This window comes from Anser cygnoides, chromosome 13 (assembly GCF_040182565.1).
Source record: "Anser cygnoides isolate HZ-2024a breed goose chromosome 13, Taihu_goose_T2T_genome, whole genome shotgun sequence".
Taxonomy (NCBI): domain Eukaryota; kingdom Metazoa; phylum Chordata; class Aves; order Anseriformes; family Anatidae; genus Anser; species Anser cygnoides.
Genome location: NC_089885.1, coordinates 13002613 through 13025556, shown reverse-complemented (window position 1 = coordinate 13025556; position 22944 = coordinate 13002613). Strand labels below are relative to the sequence as shown.

Sequence of the window (22944 nt, the reverse complement as noted above, 5' to 3'; positions counted from 1 at the left end):
TGAGCTTCCTATTTTGTGCTACAGAGTTGGTGAATAATTACTGTGTTCACCTTTGTCATGCTTTTTTGACACTTCAGACTGTTACTGTATCTTCTCACTGTGTTCCACGCTGTTAAGTCCAGTTTACAAGTTGTATCTTGCGCAGAAGCCTCTTCACGTTTGGTTGTCCTTTTCATTCTGCCTTTTCCAGTACCTCTGCTGTATCTGTTGAGATGGGGACAAAGAGCAGAACAACTCGTACTTCAAACGAGATATTGTGGGTGAATGACTGGAAAGGAAGGTGGTACAGGTGAGGGATTTTGAGGCTGGGCACAAGCTGGTCCAAGCTAATGGTGATGTATGAATAAATCAAAGCTTTAAAAAAGTCACATTCTGCATCTTACCTACAGTGAATTTTCTGGGTATTCTTTTTTTTTTTTTTTTTCCTATTCAAGAGATGGGAATTTATAAAAATGAGTACGTCTTGTAGAGCAGTTCTTAAGAATGCCAGAAGGTGGCATAACTGATTTTCCTAAAGCTGTTTTAAGTGTGAGAAATACACAGGATGCTACTAAGCTTATTTTAAAGCTGTTGGTCAAATTTTGGAAGGTTGGATCAGTTTAGCCCTTAAAGTTTAGGGGAACTTTAAAACTATAAACATTTTGTTCTTTCTCAAAATGTGAAAACTCTGGTGGGATTCATGCTGGCTTTTATAGCTAATGTTTCTGAAGTTATTTAAAGTAGTTAAAATAGTTAAACTAAAGTACAGGATGGAAAGGAGTTGTCAGTTACATATAGTGAAATTCTTTCCTAAGCTGTTCTGCAGAATCCTGCTTTCCTATGAACAAATTGCTTAGACATCTTCACTGATTTGCAAGAAGAGATTGATTCCTGCCTGTTTTCAGCTTTTCAGGTTAACTAGTGTTATGCAAGAATAAATTAGCAATAAGGTAACTTACAGCTTTATGCAATGTCAACTCTAACTATGTGCAGATTTATATGTATACAAATGTCAGGTTTTAGAAGCAGTAACTGGAAAGTGTGTTTTTAAAAAAGACCAGTAAATATTTGAATGGAAGTCTGTTTTCAGCTTAGTACGTGTTTTGTTCCATCAAACTTGAAACTTCATCTTTCCACAGTGTTACTGTGCATTACTAAATGAAGACATTAGATAGCATCTTAGGTGGTGTCCTCACTATTAGTAAGAGAAGCCCATCTCTGGAGCAGCTGTGGTGTAGATCAAAAATAGTTAAATATATCTTAAAGTAAGGTATTGTTTCCATTCAAAGATCTAGGGGGACCTATTGACAGAATGAGTGTATTGGATATAATTGGCAAGGATTTGGTGGTGCAGGTACACGGGTGCCCTGTGTGGGATGAGGCAGTGACTGCTCTGTGCCAGACACAAGTGGTGGTATTTTTACAGCAGAACCTGGTTCATCTGAATAGTTAAATGAACTGGTGTAGTACCAATCTAACACAAAACTTTTGAAGTATGGATATACAAGGTATTTTTTCTTTGTTTCAGCTCCCTCTGGCAGACAAACACCTGAATTACAACTGCTTCAAGTTTATATTTCAGAGAAAGGCTACTCTTAGCTCAAAGTTATTGCGGTTGTTTGGTGTTGTGTATGTGTACATCAAAAGAGAATTTCAGCTGTGAGAATGCAAATGACTGCAGCTGCAGAAGGTGCTGAAATGCAAATATTTGTCATTTAGCAACAGCTGACTTTTGTACCATCTTTTTGTGCACCATGGCTGTGGAATGCCATTTCACCTCAAGGACCTCTATATACCGTGCTCATGTATTGAATTTTTCTCTAACATGATCTCTCCTGAGCATGCTGTGATTCTCTAGAGCAGCACAGATAAGAGGTGTGACTTGGGCATAGAAGTCTCGTGTTCTTTGCAGAATTGTTAGCTTTTTTCCCCTGACAACTTCCGTAACAGCAGGCAGAAGGGAAGAGGTGCACAGGGTTGCTGTTACTAGCTGTCATCTGGGCTGCGTCCTTAGACTCTCCTCCATGCAGTTTCTGGAAGCACTGAGCTTTAATTTTCATTAGGGATTAGATGTTTTTGCACATCTGAAGTTCATTGTGGAAGTCTTCTGTGGTATAAAATACTCCTGAAAATGTTATGAAATAAAGGTTTATAATCAGGAGACTTTAAACTACTGGTTTGATTACTTCATAGTCTTTAAAAATGCAAATAAGGTTAGCATTCCATGAATCTCTGTAAAAACAGCTGGTGCTTAGATAGGTTTTGCTGTGTACACTTTTTTTATGCAGTATGCCCTATCTTGATCCTAAATTATCTAGATAGTTATGTTGTCACTAAATAGGGATGTTATAACTGCAAAGTTGTTCCAGTCTGCGAAGTGAATATCCTAGAACTGTCATTTTAAATCTGCTTCTGGAAATTAAATCATAGTTTGTACATTTGCCTACCATAACAAACTTGAATGAAATAACTTGAATCTTTTGAAACTTTGCCTAGGAAAAGTATCTCTTTACATTTATATTCTCATAGATGCTAAGGAAAATAGCAATTTGTACTTTTTCTATAATTATGAAGCAGGAATTTTGACATTTGATGATAAATTTATAATATCAGTATTTCAGACATGCAAATTTACCATGACACAGTGATTTTTGTGATCATTCTTTTGTCCTGGAAAAATCTAATTGTGTGTGAGTTATACATTTTAAGTCTCATGTGTTTTTATAACCACCGAGATCGTGCTGATCCTAAATGGAAGAGCATCAAAACAAGTAGAAACCAGGTTTCTCAGTTTTGTTTCCCTTTTCAGAAAAAGATAGTGTAGAGACTATCAGTGACTGAGGTTATGACTTAGTGACTAGAGATTATCAGTGACTGAGTGACTGAGATTATAAGTTACTGAGGAAGGGAGGATCCTGAACAAATAAACTAGGGAGGAACCCCCACCTTGTCTTTTGGGAAGGAGTCTTTGGACTACACCTACCTTTGACAAATGGGAGGAGTTGATTCCTGATCACCTACGTTTTATAGGCCAAAAAAGGAAAACAAGTGGGGGCAGGGGAGTTGGAGAGAAGAGATTTTCAATCATGGGGTTTTAGTGCAGTACTGATTTGACTCATCGGGCATATTCAGCTGTTCCAGCTTCTGTACTAGTTCCACTTGTTCCTCAATGCATTTAGATGGAATATTCTTGAAGCTCCTTTTCTAGCATAGAGAAACAGTACAATTTTCTTTTATACTGAACGGGGAAATACTAATGTTAATGTGAAATTAGAAACTGAACTCTTTGCTCTGTAAGCCTTTCATGCACCTTTGTACAAAGACAAGCTGAACTTTTAAATTCGAGTTGCTATTTCATTAAAATTTGTATCAAACTTTTGCCATCACCTAGTCTTAAGCATATAATTAAATTGACTGAATCTCTTCAGGGAGTCACAAAAGAAATAATATTTAAAGTAAACTAGCAAGTAGCAGTGAAATAACTGTGATATGGTATAGTAGCTTTAAGTCTTGTCCTAGAACAAATGTTCCCACTGTTTGTTGGCCCCCAGGTTGCACGTAGTGATTTCTAATGACCTGGACTCGAAGCATCAACTTCTTTCTCTAAACCTTTTCATTCTTCTGCTGCCTCAGTCTTCCCTGAGGGACTCTGGCCTTCAGATAAAGAATTCAGATGCCCAGGTTGGAAGCTGGGGGGATTTTGGGTTAGCAGACTGGATCCACCAGTGGTGACAATACAGTGAGATTTCCTTTGCTCAGAAAAAGTTAATCTTTTTGTCATTTAAATAAATTGATCTCTGTTCTTATTATGTGTTTCTATAATGACTCAATGCGCTTTATTCTTGCCTCCCCATGCCTGCCCTTTTGACCAGGGACTGCTTTGCATAGGTGTGCAGGACCAGAAAAACACACTGCTCTGGTTAAAGAGAGTAAGGTTTAGGGAATGCTAAAAGACTGTTTTCCATGTAAAGAAAGAATAAAGCATACACACTTAAGAATATTTTAAAAATACTTTTAATAGACATATTACTAATGTTATTTTCAGCTTGCTGTCTGTGGTGCAGGACGTACTTAAGTTATTAGTGACAGGTCCTCTATCCTATCTTCCTTTTAACTACACAACTGTTTAATATATTTGCATTGTACAGTCCTATGTGTAAATTGTTTAGGTATACTTAAAAATAATTTTTGCAGTCAACAAACCATAACAGCTGTGCAGAATTTGTTTAGAAATAAATGCTTTGTAGTTGAGAGATTGACCTAATAAAAATATCCGTTACTTTGGACTAATTATTTTCAGTAGGGTCAGTTTGGCTGTGACTGTGCCTTCACATTTCTGTGGTGATTAAATATAATCACCCGGGGAAAATGAGCACAATTCTCTGAATAAATTGGTGTTAATTCAGAACTCTTTCTTCTTAGCAGTATGTTGTCAGCAGAGTACATGGGCTTAAATCAAAAGTTACAAACCTTCATTAAAGCAGTTTGGTTTTACCTTCTACTAAGTGTTTTAAGAACTTATTTTTCCTAATGCGTTTTATGTAAAATGTAGTTTGCTGAAACAAAGCTGAGATTGTTTTTTGCAGTATTAGCTGTAGCTTGACATCAAGTTAATACTGCATCTTGGCTCTTGGAAGTGACTTCCTGAAATTTTGCCTCAGTTTTAGAGCAAAACACTCTTTGAGAATATACACAAGAAAATGCAGGATGTCCTTAAGTGGAGTAAAATACAAATTACTTTCATGGCCAGAAATGCACACTTAGGAATGTATTTATTTCTGTGACTCTGCATATGTAGAGTATACTTGAAACTGAAAGAATATTATATACATGCCATATATATATGCATGCATAGTATGTATATGTGTATTTATGCATATAATTTTCTCTGAAATGTGTCCTAAAATGTTACTGCAGTATTTTCCTCACGTAGGAAAAAACACTGAGTGGATAGATGGCAAACTGAAGTATTTTTTGTTAAACACGTGATACATGCCCTAAATAGAATTGTAACTGCTTAACTTAATGTTTAAGATCTGGGTTTTTATTCTGTGTTAGAAATAGCTCATCATACATTGCTATAACAGACAGGAGGCTGTATTGCTTGTAACATTTTGACAGAAGGAGGGGTTGGCTATGAAGATAGTTTCTCACTCCTTTTATTCAGTGCTTTACAGTTTATGATTATTCTTGAGCAGTCAGCTCAAGAATAAAATATTAGAAAATGAAATTAAATGCTTACAAAATACTATCAAAATAACTTCCATTTATGAAGCTGTGTGCATCTTGATTTCTGCAGTGCGTTTGCTTCTGAATGATACTGTAATTTATATCTGATATCTGAGGTTTTTTTCCCCCCTACCTGTAGAAAAAAAAACACACAAAACCACCAGCAACAAAAAACACAAAAACAAATCCAAATGTCTTTGATACAATGTAGTGGATAGTGAGTTGAAGTACACGTGTAGCTCTCCGGACTATCTTCAACTATTTTAGAGGTTATTTCTTACTGTCTTAAAAAAATTACAGTGAAATAGTTTTTAATTAGGATAGATCTCTGAGGATTCTAGAAAAGCTGCAGTTTAAAGAAAAGTATTTTCAGATGCATGCTGCCATTTTTTTTTTTGTACTTTAATATTTAGAGAATGACATAGTATTGCTGTGAGGAGACTGCAGGCACAACTGTGCTGGTTTCACTCAGATACCTTTTTAAGTAGAGATTTCCTTTACCTTCATATAAATTTTATTACCAATATTTTCTGTGATGTATGGTGAGAGTATTAACTGACTCACATATACTGGGCAGTACTGTCAGCTCCATCTTTTAATTGTTCTCTTCGAGTAATTGGAACAGTTGCAGCTTAATAGGTTGAAATAAAGGCAGAGGTAAAGGCATGACAAGCATAGATGTGAGGGGGGAAGAGCTGAATAGGGAATATTGATTCACGTGTTACGTTCTAAATTTTTTTTTTAGAGATCCTGAAGAGAAGAGTTAGGCATCCTTATTTGCTCCTATTCGTTTTCTAGGCTTGTATCTTGAAAGCCACATTTAAGATGCTGAAATTTGGTTTGACTTTTGAAGTGGTTAGTGCATTTAAGTTCTAGGGCTTCGCGAATATTTTATCAGATTTTGGGGGTTCTGTGTTTTCTTCTATGTTAAAATAGCCCTGTGTAGTAGTATGCATCAGTTCAACATGTTGTTAGTTGTAAGATATGCAGAAGACTAGAGAAATTCCTTCTGATGTAGAACTGAGTTTCTGCTTTCACTTTAAAGCAAATTTTGTTAGTGTTAAAATCATGTAATAGTGGTGTTAACCCATTTTAAAATGGAAAATGACTTTGAGTCAATGAACTTTTAGAACATCAGGTATTGGGACAAAATATCAGAAGTCTGAAGATGTTTGGAAGACTTAACGCCAGTGTTTGAAACGATTTTTGCCTGCCATTAAGTCTGGCATCTTTTCTTAAACACTATTAGTAGAAAGTCTAAAGTTAGAAAACATACTTGTGGTGAAATTCAATATTTAGACCCTTGTCTACATTTCTAAGTGAAAATGGGAGCTCTAAATCACCCAGTCACTGTAATTTTGAATACCTTACTTTATGTAAGGCTAAAACGAGTCCAGGATTCTGAAGGGGTTGAAGATTTTTCAGGTCCAACTAGAAAGGGTTTCCAAGACTGAAAAAGTTTCCGTATAGCATAACCCTATTTTCACCAAGTGCTTTCAGTTCTTCAGATGCTCAGTAGATGAATAAAAGTAGGGATGTAAGCAGCTTGTTAGAGCAGAACAGCAAATCCCTTAATCACAGCAAATCACTTGACTGATTTTTGGCTCTTCTTTTTACAGTTTAAAGACTGAAAAATAAGTTAGTCTTGAAAGTGATGAAAATCCAGTGGCATGTCTAGAAGCTAACTAACCCTGCTTAGTTCTCCTATTCATGTGGCGTTTCAAGGCTAAGAATAAATATTTTCAGACTAGTGTATTCTTATGTTGCTTCTGTGTTCAGATGAATCTTTCTGTCTGTGACATTTTCTTCTCTGAAAAAACACAAAGGGAAGTCTTATGGGAAATTTAGAGGTGGTTCAAAGTTTTATTGGAAATGCACATGCCCCAGAAATGTAACCATTGCTGTGCTGTAAGAGGAGAAATTGTATTTTGTAATATGGTGCGTTTTTGTAAAAGGCAGCAAAGGTGTACGTGTGAAACAATATGATAGTAGCCTAGTGTTAAAGTTGCACAAAGGAAAGAGGAGGATATTGCAAGAAAAAGGAAGAGAATCACCAGGGAAACATTTTTAACTACATTCCTACCTTGAAGGTCTGGGAAAGCTTTGCAGAAGGTGCTTTTAACCTGTGATCAGCATACTTGCAAGTGCTTCTGCGTATGGCTTGTTCATACCGTTACGGGTACGGTGCTCCAAGTCTGCTCCTCTCATCTGGGGACAAATCGTGCTTCTTGTTCAATAATGAAGGATTTAGGGCAGAGGGTGTAGGATAAGGGATAAGAAATGTCTTGCTCTGTTGAGCACTGTGTATGTACGTTCTTTTTGTGGGTTCAGAGCTGCATTGCTGTACAGCCTCAGTCAATAGTTTCTGGCCTTCTTAACAGCTCAGGTCTGTGAACTGGCAGCTTGGGATCTTGCCTTTGGTCTTTGTTCCTTTTATGCCACCTGTTCAGTTACTTTATGGAGGAGTTTTCTGCAGAAGTACTTGATACCTTGTCAGTTACTCCCTTTGCTGTCAGTCTACTCAGTGCAGGTTTAAAAGTGCTAGCATGGAAATAATTGATTAAAAAGCAAAGACTTTTTTTCTCATTTTTTGTGTACTGTATACTTTGCATAACAGTTAAGTAAGAGACTGATAACAAGTAGAATATATCACTAAGCAAGTTTAGAAGTTTCTGCTATTTATAACTCAAAAGTGAACTTGCTTGGGAGAAAAAATACAGAAATCAAACCCCTTAAATAGTGGAGTGGTCCCAAGAAGCTGTTTAATCTGAGCAGTTATCGTAGTCTTTAAATTTAAAACTTGTAAATACTGAAGGAAAAGCAGATCTCCAGTTTGGTGTGTTTTCATTTCCCTTTTCTAGGAATAATTGTTTCCTCAGCAAGTAGGATTCTGCACAGAACTGTAATTCTGCTTTTGGCTTTCAGTGCCAGTTGATCTAGGGATGGGTGGCAAAGCAATATAATACGAGAACGGAAATAGTAGTATATTCAGTGGGCATGATGCACTCCAGGGGGATCATTTTTTTCTCCACTTTTTAAAAATATGTACTATGGTGTTATTTTTGAAGATTTAAAGTAAGAGAATAATATACCAAGATCTGTTATGTTAGGAAGAGGTCATGTAAAGCGTGTATTCAGGTAATCTTTTCCCTGGGAATGCCTAACCGATTTGTGACCATGGGGAAGAAGGTGGTTTATTTATATTTTCTATGTATTTGCAGATAGGTGACTCATTTCTCCTGTGGCTCTTTTGTAAGTGAAAAGCATTTGTCTATTTTTAGAGTACCTGGCACTGATAGGTACTTTAATTCTGTATTTTTTACATTGACTGTCTAATAAGTAGCGTGCTGAATGGTAGGAGATGATTAAGTTGGGCAGTGCTTGGGTTCATACACTTTTAGAAATGTTCAGCTTACTGTTACTGGTTTTCTTCTAGAGTTTTTAATTAGATTGCTTGTAAACTAAATGGAAAACTTAACAGGAGCAGAAGTGCACAAAAGAGAGTAGGTATTTGAGCACTAACATTGCCTGGTATACCAAATAATCTTGTTGGTGTCAGAATGGAGAAGTAGCTGCTTTCTGGATGTCCATTGGTTGATTTAAATACTAGTCAACGTGTGGGAATGACTATATTGCTTAAGTTGGCATTTTACTTGGTAAACGACAGGTACAGATGGTATTTGAATAGTTACTTTTGAAAAGGTGATGTATTGATTGTCCTTGGCGTTTTCTTATAACAGCAACATTATTAATATGTAATTAAAACATGCAATCAAATCCTTGGGCTTGGTAGAGCAGGCAGATGCAGACTTCTAAAAATATTTAGTAGCTGGTGGCACTGGCTGTCCACTCAGTATGAAGAAAGGGAGTAACAGCATTTCCTTAGTTATAAGACAGTTATAACTATTTATAATATAATTATTATATTTTAATTGTTATAATTATAAGACGGTTTCTGTGTGGTGGTAAATGCAAAAGCAAAATTATATGAATTCAAAATTGAGATTTTTTTTTCATGTGGTTATAAGACTTGCTATCTAATGTCTTTCCAATTAATTTTTAGACCCTCAATGCAGAGAAAGCATGATCTAGTAGTCTGGTATTACGAATGTGTACGAGACTGCACACGTTATTTATAATGCATGCAGACAAGCGTGGCTATTGGCATGTAAATGCATAAATTCTACCAAAAGTAGATTCCTGAATGATAAAAACGCATACTTGCTCTTTGCAGGGCTAGCGTTACTTAATATTTGTAGCATATAAATACTTGTCCTATACAGCAAATTTCTGTTCATCATTCTTTGAGTAACAGTTTCATTGAAATTTTTGCTAGTGTTAATGCTGTTAATGTGTAATTAAGAACTTCTGTAAAGACCTGGGAGACCTAGTTGAATTAGTCCTGGGTTATGATCTTCCTGGATTATTTTAGTTCGTTGCCAGTGGTTATGGTAACAGCTTTAAATGCACAAAACTATTTTGGGGAAACAGTTTCAATAATAATGATCAGAAGCAGCAATTATTGCGCAGTGATTTCATCCCCAAAATAAACTTAATGTAGGGTTTACTTATGAAAAATCTATCACTGTGTTACTAAATATTCTTAGAATGCTTTAAAATAAATATAGAAATCCTGCTCTTTGTTCCATTCTTTATTGCCAAGTAGTGTAACGGGGTGTTGGCTTTTTTGTGATAGGGTTAAGCTGTCCTGATGAACAGAAAAATTGTCGTGATATACAAAGACTTATTCTGAAATCTGTAGAATAAATATCTTGAATGGTGTTGATTCTGTCTACAGTGGCAGTAATATGATTTTTTTTATACAAGGGAGTTAATATAGTTGAAGCTTTTATATTTTTCCTAGAAACCTGATCCGTTTATGCACAATGTGCTATTAAATCCTCCATTCCTTTTTTAATCGCTTGCCTTCTAAAACTCCCTTCTGTCATTAGCCCTGGGAGGTCACCAAACTGAACGTGGAGTTGCAGAGTGGTCCCTGATGGACACCTGCGTGACCGTCTGCTTCGTCAGTTCTTCAGGCAATTTGTGAGCTGCTGGGGTGGGGGGGTGGGGGGATTAGATTGTTGATAGCGTCCCTACAAGGACTGCTATTAACAGCATGCTACTCTCTGCTTCTCTACTGCAGAAGACGGTGTGATGTTTGTGTTCCCATAGCATGTTGTAAAATGCATGAGATTTTGCTCATCCTCCTTGGAAATGAGAATAGGAAAATGAGAGCATCCTGAACAAGAAGCTATTAGAAGAGCATGCAGAAACCTGCAGCGATTTACGCTTTATTTTGTCTTCCTAGCTATGGATTAGAAGGACTGATTTTTGCAATGGGCTTTTTCCATAATGGCATTCTTGTATTGTTTGGTCAGAGCTTGCACAGGAGGAAAACAGGCTGCTGAATTTAGTCACTGATCTCTATTAGCCGTGGCCTAAGGCTATGCTGAGATTTATATCCCATTTGTATTGTTGCAGCTCAAAAGAAGAATGTTCAGAGGATGACAAGTGTATTCTGAGTAGGTATGTTGTTTCATTTTTATATGAAACCCATTTTTTCTGCTTTCATTGGTCAGAAACGAGGCTAATAGGAAGAGAATATAGTACAGTGCTGCAGTGTCCCTGTTAAGGTAGAACAATAGTATCAGAAATAGTTCTTTAAAAATTAGCTGCTTTTATTAAATAAAGCTGCATTGTGCTGGTGTGCACAGTGCAGTCTTTTTTTTTTAAACATATACTGCAGTCAGCGCTTCCCTAACGAGGTGGCACTATTGTTGAGTTAGAACGATAGAATCATCATATTGCTTTAGGGGACAGCAGGATTTAAAAGGAGATGCCTTGCAGCCCTGTTTTACAGATTGGAAGCATCGGTTTAAGGGCATTGGCAGAATCATTTCCTTGTTCTTAGCAGCAGCCACTGCTGTGTCAGTAGTGTGTGGAATGGAAGTCCTAGTTGGTAGTCTGTTATGGAAACGCTGTTTACTGTTATTGTAGTACCGTGGTGACAACATGCCATTGAAATGGAAAACGAGCTCTCCTGCTATCTGGAAATTCCCAGTTCCTGTGCTTAAAACATCCAGGTCATCGCCACTTTCTCCAGCATACATGTAAGTGAGAGAAATGAGGATAATAAGGTGGGATTTCTTTCATGAGACTACCCTGTGGCAAAATACCCTGTTATGTATTAAATGACATTGGCACCCAGAATCTTACCTTGTTTTATATGTAGACCCTCAGATTTTATCCTGGATGTTTCATGATGGATGTTGTGTCGAGTCTTTCCCTCTTTGTTGAAATGTAGAGAAATTGTGCAGATTAAGCCATGTTCCTAATATTGTAAATGTTCATTTGAAAAGTTCATGTTGATGTTAATTTGTAGAGCTGATCTTGAATTGGGAAGTTTGAGGCAGGCTTTATTTGTAGTATGTATGCTAACATTTCCTCCTCTTGATTATTACACTTGGAAATTGAATGTGGAATCACCTGCTCTATTGTAGTGCACTTTTGTGTTAGTTCTTATATAAAAGAATTCGTCTTGCTTTGGTCTTGATTTATCCTTGAAAGTCTTAGCATTAATATAAATTGAATGTCTTTATGATTTTTAAGAGTTAAAATAAAAGCTTAAAAGATGCATATAAATCATTCCTCTCTGAATACTTACGTAGTTACTCAGTTTGTCCATGTAACGTAGCTTTACATAAATGAGTATTTTAATACACATGAAAACAGTATGCCTTTGTTTTGCCAAATATTGGTGGAGCTTTTGTTCACCTTTTGTTGCTGGAGTTCTGTGTTAGCATATACAGGTGGCTTTTTTCTTTCTGTGAAATAAAACTAAACATAGGGTACTAAATTGCTTCTGCCTTTAAAGAAGAAGCTCTTTCAAAATGAGAGAGAGTTGTTTTTAAATGCACAAGTGACTGTGTAGATGACTTCTGTATCTGAAAAATTATTGCTGTTACTTTCCAATAGTATTCCAGCCTAATAGCTACAGTATTAGTACTTTTAGTGTTTATTTTTATTTTTTTGCAGGTAGGGTTTTGCTTCAACTGCTGTTGAACATGCTATATAAAACATGCTATTAAAATAGGTATTTTCAGGTTCTTTAAATGTCTTTTTTTGGTTGATGCTGAGAATTGCATTGATGAACAGTGGAGCCAAAGCAATACAAGAGGCACGATCTATGCCTGGTCACTATTGTTCTCAGAAAGTCTAGGGTTTAGGGAGCTAACCTGATTGTATAGAACCCGTGCAGTGTATGCTTCTGTTTGAAGATTAATTTTCATGGAAGAGCTTAAGCTTTTTCTCTCACTGGATGCATCATCAAATATGCTTAAGGCTATCAGAAAATAAGCTATTTCCAATAAATTGTTACTTACTATGAGTTTTTTTTATTACTTTGCATTTAGTCATATTACAAGAGTGGTGAGGTTTTTGAACATATTTTATGGAAATAATATCTTCAGTGTTGTCTGATTTTTTTATTTTTTTTTTAAACTACAGTATTTGCTAAATGCAAGTAAAATCAGAAATAGCCTAGTGTGCTGCTGAAAATTCCTTTTGTTTGTCACCTTTAAATTGTTAATCTAGCTCCGTATGCTCCAGCTTTTATGATAGGGATCATGTAGCTGATTATCTCAATGTGTTCAAAGTATGTGAGCAGGTTTAGTGATCATGCTTAACTATATGATGCTGAGCTTATCTGGAGCATGAGAAATATGTGATTAGCAGCCTTAATCATCTTCTTATAATGATTCAATGTATCCCAATGTTTACGGAGACACATATTCACTGGCACACAGTCCTGATGTTAGCAGGACTCTTAAATCTGATGTTAAAATTATTCTCACACTTTTTAATAAAAAATGAGAAACGTTACAAAATGGCATCTAATTGATAATGAGTATATATCAACTGATAAAAACAGCCTTGTAGTTTAGGTTGAGCAGTAAAATACATGATAGAATTCATAATCTTCATTGCGGAGATTATACTAAATTTGCTAAATGCTTCACCTGATGTGTTTTTCACATTTTCATTTGTAAGTTTTCTTCCACAAGTAATAGTCCGCATGTTGGCAAAAGACTCAGGAGTGACATGTAAAATGGAACACCTATTGATGTAAAACAAACAGAACTACTGAATTTACAAATGAGCACTTTTATACTTGATAATTTGGATCTGGAGTATGCAAATGTATAATTGAAGTCTTAATCCCTGTAATACCTGATGTCTTAATCTCATAGGTTTGTAGTCCAATTTGTAACATAGAGCAGGAAGATCTTAAAGGTATGTTTTTTTGGACTTGCAATGAAATTCCAATTTTTCTTTAAGTTCACCGTAATGTTAAAAGATTCATCCTACTTATGATTTATAAGTAACTTATCTTAAACTGAACGTAAGGTCGCACAGATTTTATTAGTGTTTTATTTGGTCTGTGTACCTGATACCTGAACTCTGCCTTAGTTTCCCTTTACTGGAATGCCGAGGCTCATGGTTATGAGCGTGGTTGGCTGCTGGGATGAAGCAGGCATCTATGTACAAAGTACCACTGTAAAATGGTTAATTGGCCTGTGAGCTGTGCAGTTGAATCAGTTTAACTGCTGTTTCTGCTTTAAAAGTTTGCGGTCGTTCCAAAGGTGCAGAATGAGTACAAACAGCTTACCTGAGAGAGTCCTCTGCTGCAGGAAACTTGTATCCAGGTAGTATATAAAATAAAGGACACGATGAAGTTGAGCTAATGGATATGTAGGCAAGTACATGGCTGTTACTGGGAAGTCTGTCGTTTTCGCTGGGTCTGGTACCGCTTTCTTGGCAATGGAAAGGAGAAGTAATGAATCACTGCCTCTAGGCTGGTGATATTGTTTCCCACAGTTACAGGTACAGCTGCAGTTTCAGGGACACTTCCAGAAAGCCCTCACGTTATATGGAGCGTGAAGTGTCCCTCTGCAGAGAAATGCAGACTTCCTCTGACTTCTGGTGGTGCTGGTCCAAAATAGCTTGAGCTTTCCCTCAAGTCAATCAAGAGATCCGATGACATTTCATAGATAAAGAGATAATATTAGAATTGGAGTACTGGCATGTGACCAATATGTATAGGTATAATGCAGTCTGACAGTGCACAAGTTACGATGTGCAGATGTGCGCTTTCATCAAGCCATTTTACGTTCTCTTTCATGGGGTTTAGAACGTAAATTCCGTTTGTTGAAATCAGTGCAAAAGCTCGTACAGCAAGTGTATGCTCCACTGTTGCCATTATATTCATATGTGCGGTTGTGTTGACTACATGGGGACAGACTTAGGTGACTTAATGTTAGTGGGTGCAGGTGAGCAGTTTCAGCAAGTGAATTGGAGGAAAGCATGAAGTGAATAATTCCAAATTGGAAATGTGTGATTTCTTGGAATTGCAAGTATTCATTGACAACCTCATTTAAAAAAAAAAAAAAAAAACAAACAACCCGCACAGATTGATGTAAGTAGAAGTTCGGAATTGAAGCTCTACTTCAGAGGGCGAGCAACAGCTCAATTTGGTTATGTATAGCAGTTTTGAGGTGTAATAGAATACACACAATAATTATTGATTGTTCACAATGCCATCAACTAATATTACCTTATACATAAGGAATTTAATGAAGAATTCTTTCTTATTCACAGTAGCAATGTCATTTATTATTGCTTTTCAAAGCTGTGCATATCTTGCATTGACATAAATGGAAGAAATGTTTGTGGAAAGTCTGGAGATGAAAGTATTGTGGCACACATCTACAAATAAATCAGTAGTAATATTTCAATAGTACAAAACAGTAAAAAAAAATAGTAGTAGAAACAGTGATGAGGAGAACCTCTAATCCTATTTCATGTGAACATGTTTTCAGTAAAAAAAAAAATTCAGTTAAGTGTTTAAAAATAAGTAAAATAAAAAAAATCTGAATGTAGTATCGTGTCTGTAAACTTAATGACTTCTATCCTTTTACATTTAATAATGTTTTGGTATTTTAAAATGGAAATTCTTTTGAATCTATTTTCATAAGTGACTAATTGTAGGACAAATAAACAAATGCATTGTTCCACATACATAGCTATCAAAGGGTTTGCAACACAGTATATCTATCCGGAGTGATCTGTTTTTGTAATATGTCCGATCGGAGATGCTGTGCAGTAATGGAAATCAGTTACTGTGCAGAAAAGTAGAATAAAATCTTAATACTCTGGAGTAATCAGTGTTGGTTTTAGCTGCTTATGTAGGTTAATGCTTCTGTGTTTTTTCAAGTCTTTAACTTGCTCTACAATGAGCTCTTTGAATTTATGCTATACGATGATAAGCAGGGAAAGGTGTGTATACATAATTCATCAGAGACCATCTGTATTGGGCAGTTTTCTTTTATGCGACCACCCCATGTGTCTACTGTCTTCATTGGTCGTTTTTAGTAAACCTATTTGTTGGGCTCTCAAGCATTAGACAGACCATTCACACCAAAACAAAGACTTACCTGTCTTTGGCAAGTTTTCTGTTCTAAACAGTTGTCACTTCCTTGATATTTCAAATTTCAACATGTTGAAAATCAATGTATAGTCACCACAAATATTTTTTTAAACAATTTGTCAATGCGTGCCAGGAGTTGAATAGGGCAGGTAGGAAATGGAAAGGGTTTGTTTTGTAAATTGAAGACATTTTGTACATAAACATCTCATTTATGCCTGTTTGTCTTATTTTTTTCCTTTTTAAATAATAGATATTTCAATAGGTTATTCTAAGTTTGAAATGTGAAATTTCATTGTGGTAATAAACTGGCAAGACAAAAGAAACTTGTCATGAACTTTCCCAGTGCTGCTGATTTTTCTAGACAGACCTTCATAGGTGATTCTATGGCTTATAGGTTCTCAGAATCACCTTGTCCTCACACAGCGTAGTGTTGCAATATTGACTTTATGCTGTGACATATTAAAGCACTTTTATTGAAATATCTTGAGTGTATTGCTCAGCCTATTCTGCCAGAATGTCACATCTGCCAATTTGCCATTTTTTGCCATAATTTAGTTGTAGGAAAACCTTGTTATGCAATCACTTTATATTTGCTGGCTTTTATAGTGTATGGTAGTTTCTTTTGAAGTTTAGGTGGGGATATTTGCGTATTTTCCTAGAGACTACTTGGTGGGTTTTAAAGCAATATTCACTATTTTACTTGGTGGTAGTCGTAGTAATTGTAGTGTAATAATATGTAGATATAACACTGAAATGGAAATGCATATTCATAATCACTACTAGACAATTTTTTACAGTAATAATAAGGCTATTGCAATGTCAGCTGCAGAAATGTTTGTTTTTTTCCTGGGATTGACAAGTACCCCATGTGTTATCTGATGTGCATACATTTAAACTCTTTAATAATGTGGGGGTAAAATAATTTACAATTTAAAATGATTAGAATTGCTACAATCTCCCTAGGAGAATGTAGCAAAGGAACACTAAAACATCTGCGAGAAGTGACAAAGCAAGAAGAATGATAGAACAGACCTAGACAGCAGAAAGAGCAAGGGTTAATATGCAAAATGTATGTCAGAATCTTGCTTACTCTTTTGCTGGCCTTTAAGCACTCAAAATTATCCTTTGTAATGCATTGAGGTAAGGGGCTGGGTGGGGGACGTTACTGTTCTGAGACAGAAAGATCAAGTAGGAAGAGGAGTTGTTGCAGAGATACAACAAAATATATACTCCAAGTCTTGAGAGTATGGGTACCACCATAAGCATATACGGATTTTTAGCCCATTAATTTTGCTTTCATTCTGAGGAACCGTTCTGCTAATTTAATGATTTCTGTGTATAGATGAAAACTAAACTTAAAGACATTAGGTAGTACTGTAAGCTCCTAGTGCATGCAAAATGTTTTTACGTGTTTTGTAGTGCACAGGAAGTGTTAAGCTGCCTAACTAAAATTAGGACCTGCTTTTTGAACATCTAAGACCAACATGAAGGTCGGAGGATAGGATGTACAGAGTCAGTCAAGCCTAAAATGTGGAGCCTCTGAGTGGCTTGTATTCTACAGTTTCAGACTTCAAGGAAATAAATTAGTTCTGCTTCTTCTGAAAAGCTATAAAGCATGTGTATATGCTTTTCTTTTTGTTTTTAATGGTAGGAATCAATACACTAACACCCACTTTGGCAAAATGTCATTAGAGAACCATTTCTAATTTAGCATCATTAAACAATCTGAGTCTGCAAATTTAAGCTATAAATGGCTAAATGAATGTAAACCCTTTGTCAAATAGATGAATGTGGATGTGATACTAAGGCTCCCAGAGAGACTAAATACAGTTAGGAACAAAAGCTTTATAGCAATGACTGAGCCAAATATTGCTTTGTTTCTGTGGAAAGCATATTTGATTTAACTAGTGGGCTGTAATTATGCAGCAAACAGCTTGAGACCTCTGATAGTTTAGTTGTTTAAGAAAGAATTTTAAGGAGAATATTTTCTGTATACATGTCTTAGGAACTCATACCTAAACCGTTGATGTTGCTCAGTCCTTTTCTGCCGGCTTTGGTCGCAAAGTGTGCTTATGTCAAGTAATATTAAAAACATTCAAGTGATGTTAGGAATATCCTTACTTCTGTGTCCCCCTTTCCACCTAGTTTCATTGGCATTTGGGAACAGTAATTGCTGCTTTAATCACCTGTTTCCAGTATTTCATTTATTTCTGCTTTCATCATGGGCTTGTGTGCTTGGGCAGAAACTCTTTTGCCAAGGTGATAATCAAGTGTTGAAGTCCAAATGGTACTGACCATTTTTTCTTTTAAAAAAAAAAAAAAAAGGAAAGAAAGAAAAAAGGTTGGGAATGACTTTACTGTATGTACTACTCTCCAGAACTTTGTTTCTAGAATAGCTTAAATAGGTTACCTTGAGCCTGACTGACTACAATAGCTTAAATAGGTTACCTTGAGCCTGACTGACTACAATGAGGTTCTGTCTGATCCATTCCAGTTGGTTTGCATGTGTTATATTTCCCCTATTGGCGTAGATACCTATGGTGATTGTGCTTGCAAAGCTGTGCAGACTGCTTTGCTTCAGTACTTAATTTCTGCCTTAGACACAGTTTAAAGTTGTGGTGAAAATGCTGAATTGGTACTATAAATAGTAGATAGTGCACATCTCCCAGTCAGAATTTCCTTTTTCTAAAAATGTAACGCTTTACTTGTTTTTCTCTTTCTGTAGGACTGATTAACTGTTCTCCTTGTTGTAGGCTTGATTTCTTCTGCATGTGCATTTCCTACAGTTCTTTCCTTGCCATTGCAGCTCACTTTCTCAGGCAGTAACCCCCACAGCTTTTGTTCTTTGCGAAGTGCTAATGTGCAGAAGAGGGCTGCAGCAGCAAGGAGCAATGATCATTGCAGATTTAATCAATTTTCTCTTGATATGAAGCTGGGTCAAGATCAGAGGCTGATCACTGCAATGAGTATCTCATGCTGTAACTGTGTCCAAACAGAAGTTCGAGTTGGCAACCCACCTGACTTTGCTTACTGCCCTGTGGAAAACCTTGTACCCTTTGCTGCTGCTGCTGCCTGTGGCTAGAGCAATGTGAAAGTAATGTGCAACTTCTTGTTCGCTTTGCTACATAAAGACTGGCTTTCTGTCCTCATTTTGCAATGCTAAAAGAACAACGTTAATTTAAAGAAAAGGTGGACAAATGACAAACTGGAACATCGGTTTGTTTAATTGAACAGTAAGCTTGATTTTAATACCTTTTCTTCTTGAATGGAGGTTTAGAAGAGTTCAATGTCATGTTACCAAACAAATGTTTTTATCTTCTGCTGTTACTGCCCTTGTAATCTATAAACAAGGTCAAGTGTAAAAACTGAGATATTCAAATATAAACATCCCAGGTGAGCAGTACTCCGAACTAGCTGACTTAGCTACTTTTGAAAATGGCAACCACAGTAGTGACAATGCAGCGTTCATTCGTTTGAGGTAAAGGCTTGCAAACTTCTGATTGTGGTGGCCCCTTTCAGATGAACAGCATTAAAATGGAATTCTAAGAAATTGCAGTAACCTGGTAAGGCCAAAGTGTTTCTAGTTGCATTACCAGCCTCTAGTTCATCTATTAAAAATACGGCTTTTAAACAATGACATTGGAAGCTGATAGCATGGGACTTGCAGTCATTTAAAAAGAAAATAATGATAATAATAATAAAATAATTCCTGCTCATAATGCTTTTATGTATGACAGATCATTTAGGTAGTGCCTTCCAATGCTGTTCCTGCATTCATCCTAGTTTCAGATGTTTAGCAGCAGCAAAAGATACGGAATATGACACCAATTGCCCTATGCCAGTCCTTATGTGCCTCCAAAACAGCAACAGAGGTTGAACACTTTTTGGTCTGTCAGCCGGTCAGGAAAAAGAATAACCAAACCAAAAATACCTTTTGTCTTTGTTTTGGCTGAAGTTGTGCATGTATTACTAAATGTAAACTTGTGTTTCTAATACAAGATTTTGTGATTGTTTTTGTAATAAGAAACCATTAACAAGTGATAAAACTGGTTACTGATACCACAAAGGGATGACGTTAGAAACTCCTGGTAAAAATAGTAAAAATATGATGTTATTTTAGGAGGGGACAAGTGCAAAAAAGTAATGTATTTGCTGATATAAAGGATTTCCTGAAATTGTGTTGGTAGAAGATACAGAATGGAAGAAATGTGAAATACCATGATTGTGTAATTTGTTCATCTGTGTTATATTATTTAAATTTCTTAATAGAAACATGATGAACTTTTTTTTTAATGCTGCCATATCAGTTATGCTTATTGAGTTGCTAGGTGGCCAAGTAATTGCTGGGGAATTCCTAAATTCATTACTTAGGAACATCTGTTCATGATGGAAAGATAGTAAGATAGGCAATACTTAAACTGTTTTTGGCAGACTATGCACACAAAGTAAATAATTACTATAAGTCTAATAATAAATGAAAGTTTCATTGTATTTCATTGAGATTCTCATAAGTTCATTAGCAAAATACTTGCACAGATGCAGGCAGGATAGGATAGCCCTGTAATATACCATGTTTGTGATAGATAATTGAATAGTAAAGATCTCTATTGTGATAAGAATGTCTTAATAAGAAATTGAAATGGAATTCTTTGTTTGCTGATAAATACCAGAGTACTGGCACATGCCAAGTGTGATTTTTGAAGATGCCATTTACCAGTGACCACAACGCTTGCCGTCATGGTTCATTGGATGGTAATTTGACAGAGAAAATGAGGTTATAATCCTTTCAAAAACAAGCTACTGAGTTTCACCATATTAAGAAAGCACTCTAGCCAATACTGCTCTGGTAAACTTCTGCTAAATTAAGTAAAGATTGTGAATTTTAAATTGGAGAACATGCACTCTAAGATACCTGTAGCTGTAGGCTTATCTTCATACTTTGTTTTCAAAGACTGTGCACTGTATTTTGCCTGTTTCAAACAAATTGGTGATTGGTGAAAAATCCCAATAATGTTCATAGCTGCCTTGTTTCTGTCACATCAGAATGAGTTCAATTTCTTCTTAAGAAAACTTCACAAGAATAGTTTTGTTTTATTCCTGTTTCTATGCACTATAACAAGTGGCAACTCTATGGGAATATTTTAGTCAAAAGTAAAACTTGTCATAGTTTCCACAGGTTTCTGCTTATCGTAAGTCACTTGGATGACTCTGAACTGTTTTAACAGTGCTTTAGAAAGCAATTTGCCTGTTGCCTCTGAATCATGCTGTAACTTAAGCCTGTTCAGAAATATTTGTCGGTATTTGCTGGAAATTTCCAGTACTTGAGGCATATTTTGAAGGAAGGTACAAATTGTGATTATGCTAGAGATGCAGAAAGCTGCCTCTGTCAGCAACCCTTCAGTTAAGGGTTGAGTGAGTGAAGTTCAAATCCTGGGTCTGGCTACAGGCTCTCATGTCCTGTCCTGGTCACTAGGTTGTTGGCTCTTCTGCTGTATACGTACTTCTGTTTCTTTAGAGGTCAGTTCACACAGTTTTAAGTGACTCACTGCAAATAACCTTGAGAGATTATATAGAGAGTTGGGAGCTGTAACAGATCTCATGTAAATATTTTGATTAGTCTCTATTTTAGAATTGCATATTTAGTATTCTCCAGAAATACTAACCTCTTCGATGTATACGCCAGACTCAGGCTGCTTCTCAATGTGCAGGTGCTATCAGTGAAACATAAAAACCTCGCAAAGATCCACTGAGATGATTTTCACCTTGCAGACTTATTTTTGTTAATAGAAATTAACTATTTTTGTGGTTGCCCCACTGTTTTGTCCTGTGCTGTGACAAGATTTTATGAATTATATACCTGTCTCACTAGTATTTAAAAGCCACTGAATATGTATCTTTCAAATGAGATAAACATGAAAGAGCACTGCTGGGTTTTTCCATTTTGAACTGTTCCCCCACTAATATAGTGATTAGCCGTGATACTGCAGTATGCTTTTCCTCTGCACTATAAAAAAGGCAGTTTAGATTCATGTTTGGTAAGACTCTTGAACTGTTGCTGTACTCTTTTCATAGTTCAGCATTTGGCTTAGTCTTCTTTCTAGTTCTAAAATAATTGCTAATTGCACAAACTGTCAAAGAGGGTGTTGAGATGTGTTTTAGTAGATGAACAAGATTAAAAGTAACACCTTCAGAGAGAATAAGTGAAACAGAATCTAGTGGGCAATTATCTAGAGAAACAAAGCTTGTTAGCTTTACTTTTTACCATTTAAAAAAGTATCTTCCTTCGTATTGACAGGAAGCTATGAAATTAGGATATATAATCAATATCCATATAATGCACACTATTACGCGTATTTAGTTGCTACGAAAATATCACTTGGAATTACTTGGGGGATTAACTTTGAGTCATGGGAAAGCACACTTGGTTACACTAGCTAGGAAAAAAATATTCTGTACTTCAAAGAGTAAGCATGAGGTTAGAAAGAAACTTCTGAATGACAGCTTATTCTGTGATAGCAACTAATTAACCTCCTGTGGCTTTCCCTGAACTGCAGACTACTTTTGAGAGGTTGCAGAAAGTCAGGAAGCTCCTCTGCTTTTCTACTGCAATATAAATATTCATTCTATTTTAAATTCCAATGTTCCTTTGTTCTTATTACTTAAAATGGAAAAGCCCATCCAGAGCAATTGTATACTTTGAAAGTGGTGTTAATATCCACGTTTAGAGCCACTTGTGAATTATCAATATATGTTGTAGTTGTAGCTGTCTCCTCCAACTTTTTTTAACCCTGATTAAAAACACTGCTGCTGCACTTCTTTAATGACTTCTATTGATCAGAACAATAGAATTAATCAGAAAGCAAATTAGCTTTATCATTTGGTAGTATGCTTTATCATGATATACTGTACTTACAATAAAGTACCAATCAATATATTTACATTAATTATTATCTAATTAATTATAGTGCATAGCAGACCTATGTTAATGAATATAAATAATGCCTTTGGTTACAGCATCCAAACGTGGCAGATGTACTTACCAGGCTTTTACTGGGAATTCAGTTAGACATAAACAATGTTATCCATGTGTTCTGGGTATGAATGGTGGAGTTATTTCTGAAGATGTACTTTACAGGCCACAAAACAGAAGTTGTGTTCTGAATAGTTTGAAATTTCTTTGCAAGGCAGCTTTAAATAAATCTCATATGATATAGCACTTGTTTTTGTTGTTTCTTTGTGCATTGGTA

The 22944-nt window shown here is 36.0% G+C and overlaps 1 protein-coding gene across 9 annotated transcripts in view; it reads left to right on the top strand.

The window, feature by feature from the left end:
- KLHL13 (kelch like family member 13) overlaps window positions 1-22944 on the top strand; it is a 78302-nt gene that overhangs the window by 30283 nt on the left and 25075 nt on the right. The window contains exons 1-2 of one of the 9 annotated variants that reach the window (XM_013183318.3): window positions 10720-10737; window positions 11209-11321. The exons of 6 other annotated variants lie outside the window; for them this stretch is intronic. In XM_013183318.3, the coding sequence (XP_013038772.1) occupies window positions 11224-11321 (98 nt within the window). In that variant the 5' untranslated portion in view covers window positions 10720-10737; window positions 11209-11223. Of the gene's footprint in view, window positions 1-10642; window positions 10738-11208; window positions 11322-13898; window positions 13917-22944 lie in introns of those variants that run through there. 2 more of the 9 variants (XM_013183320.3, XM_013183322.3) reach the window with 2 other exon arrangements.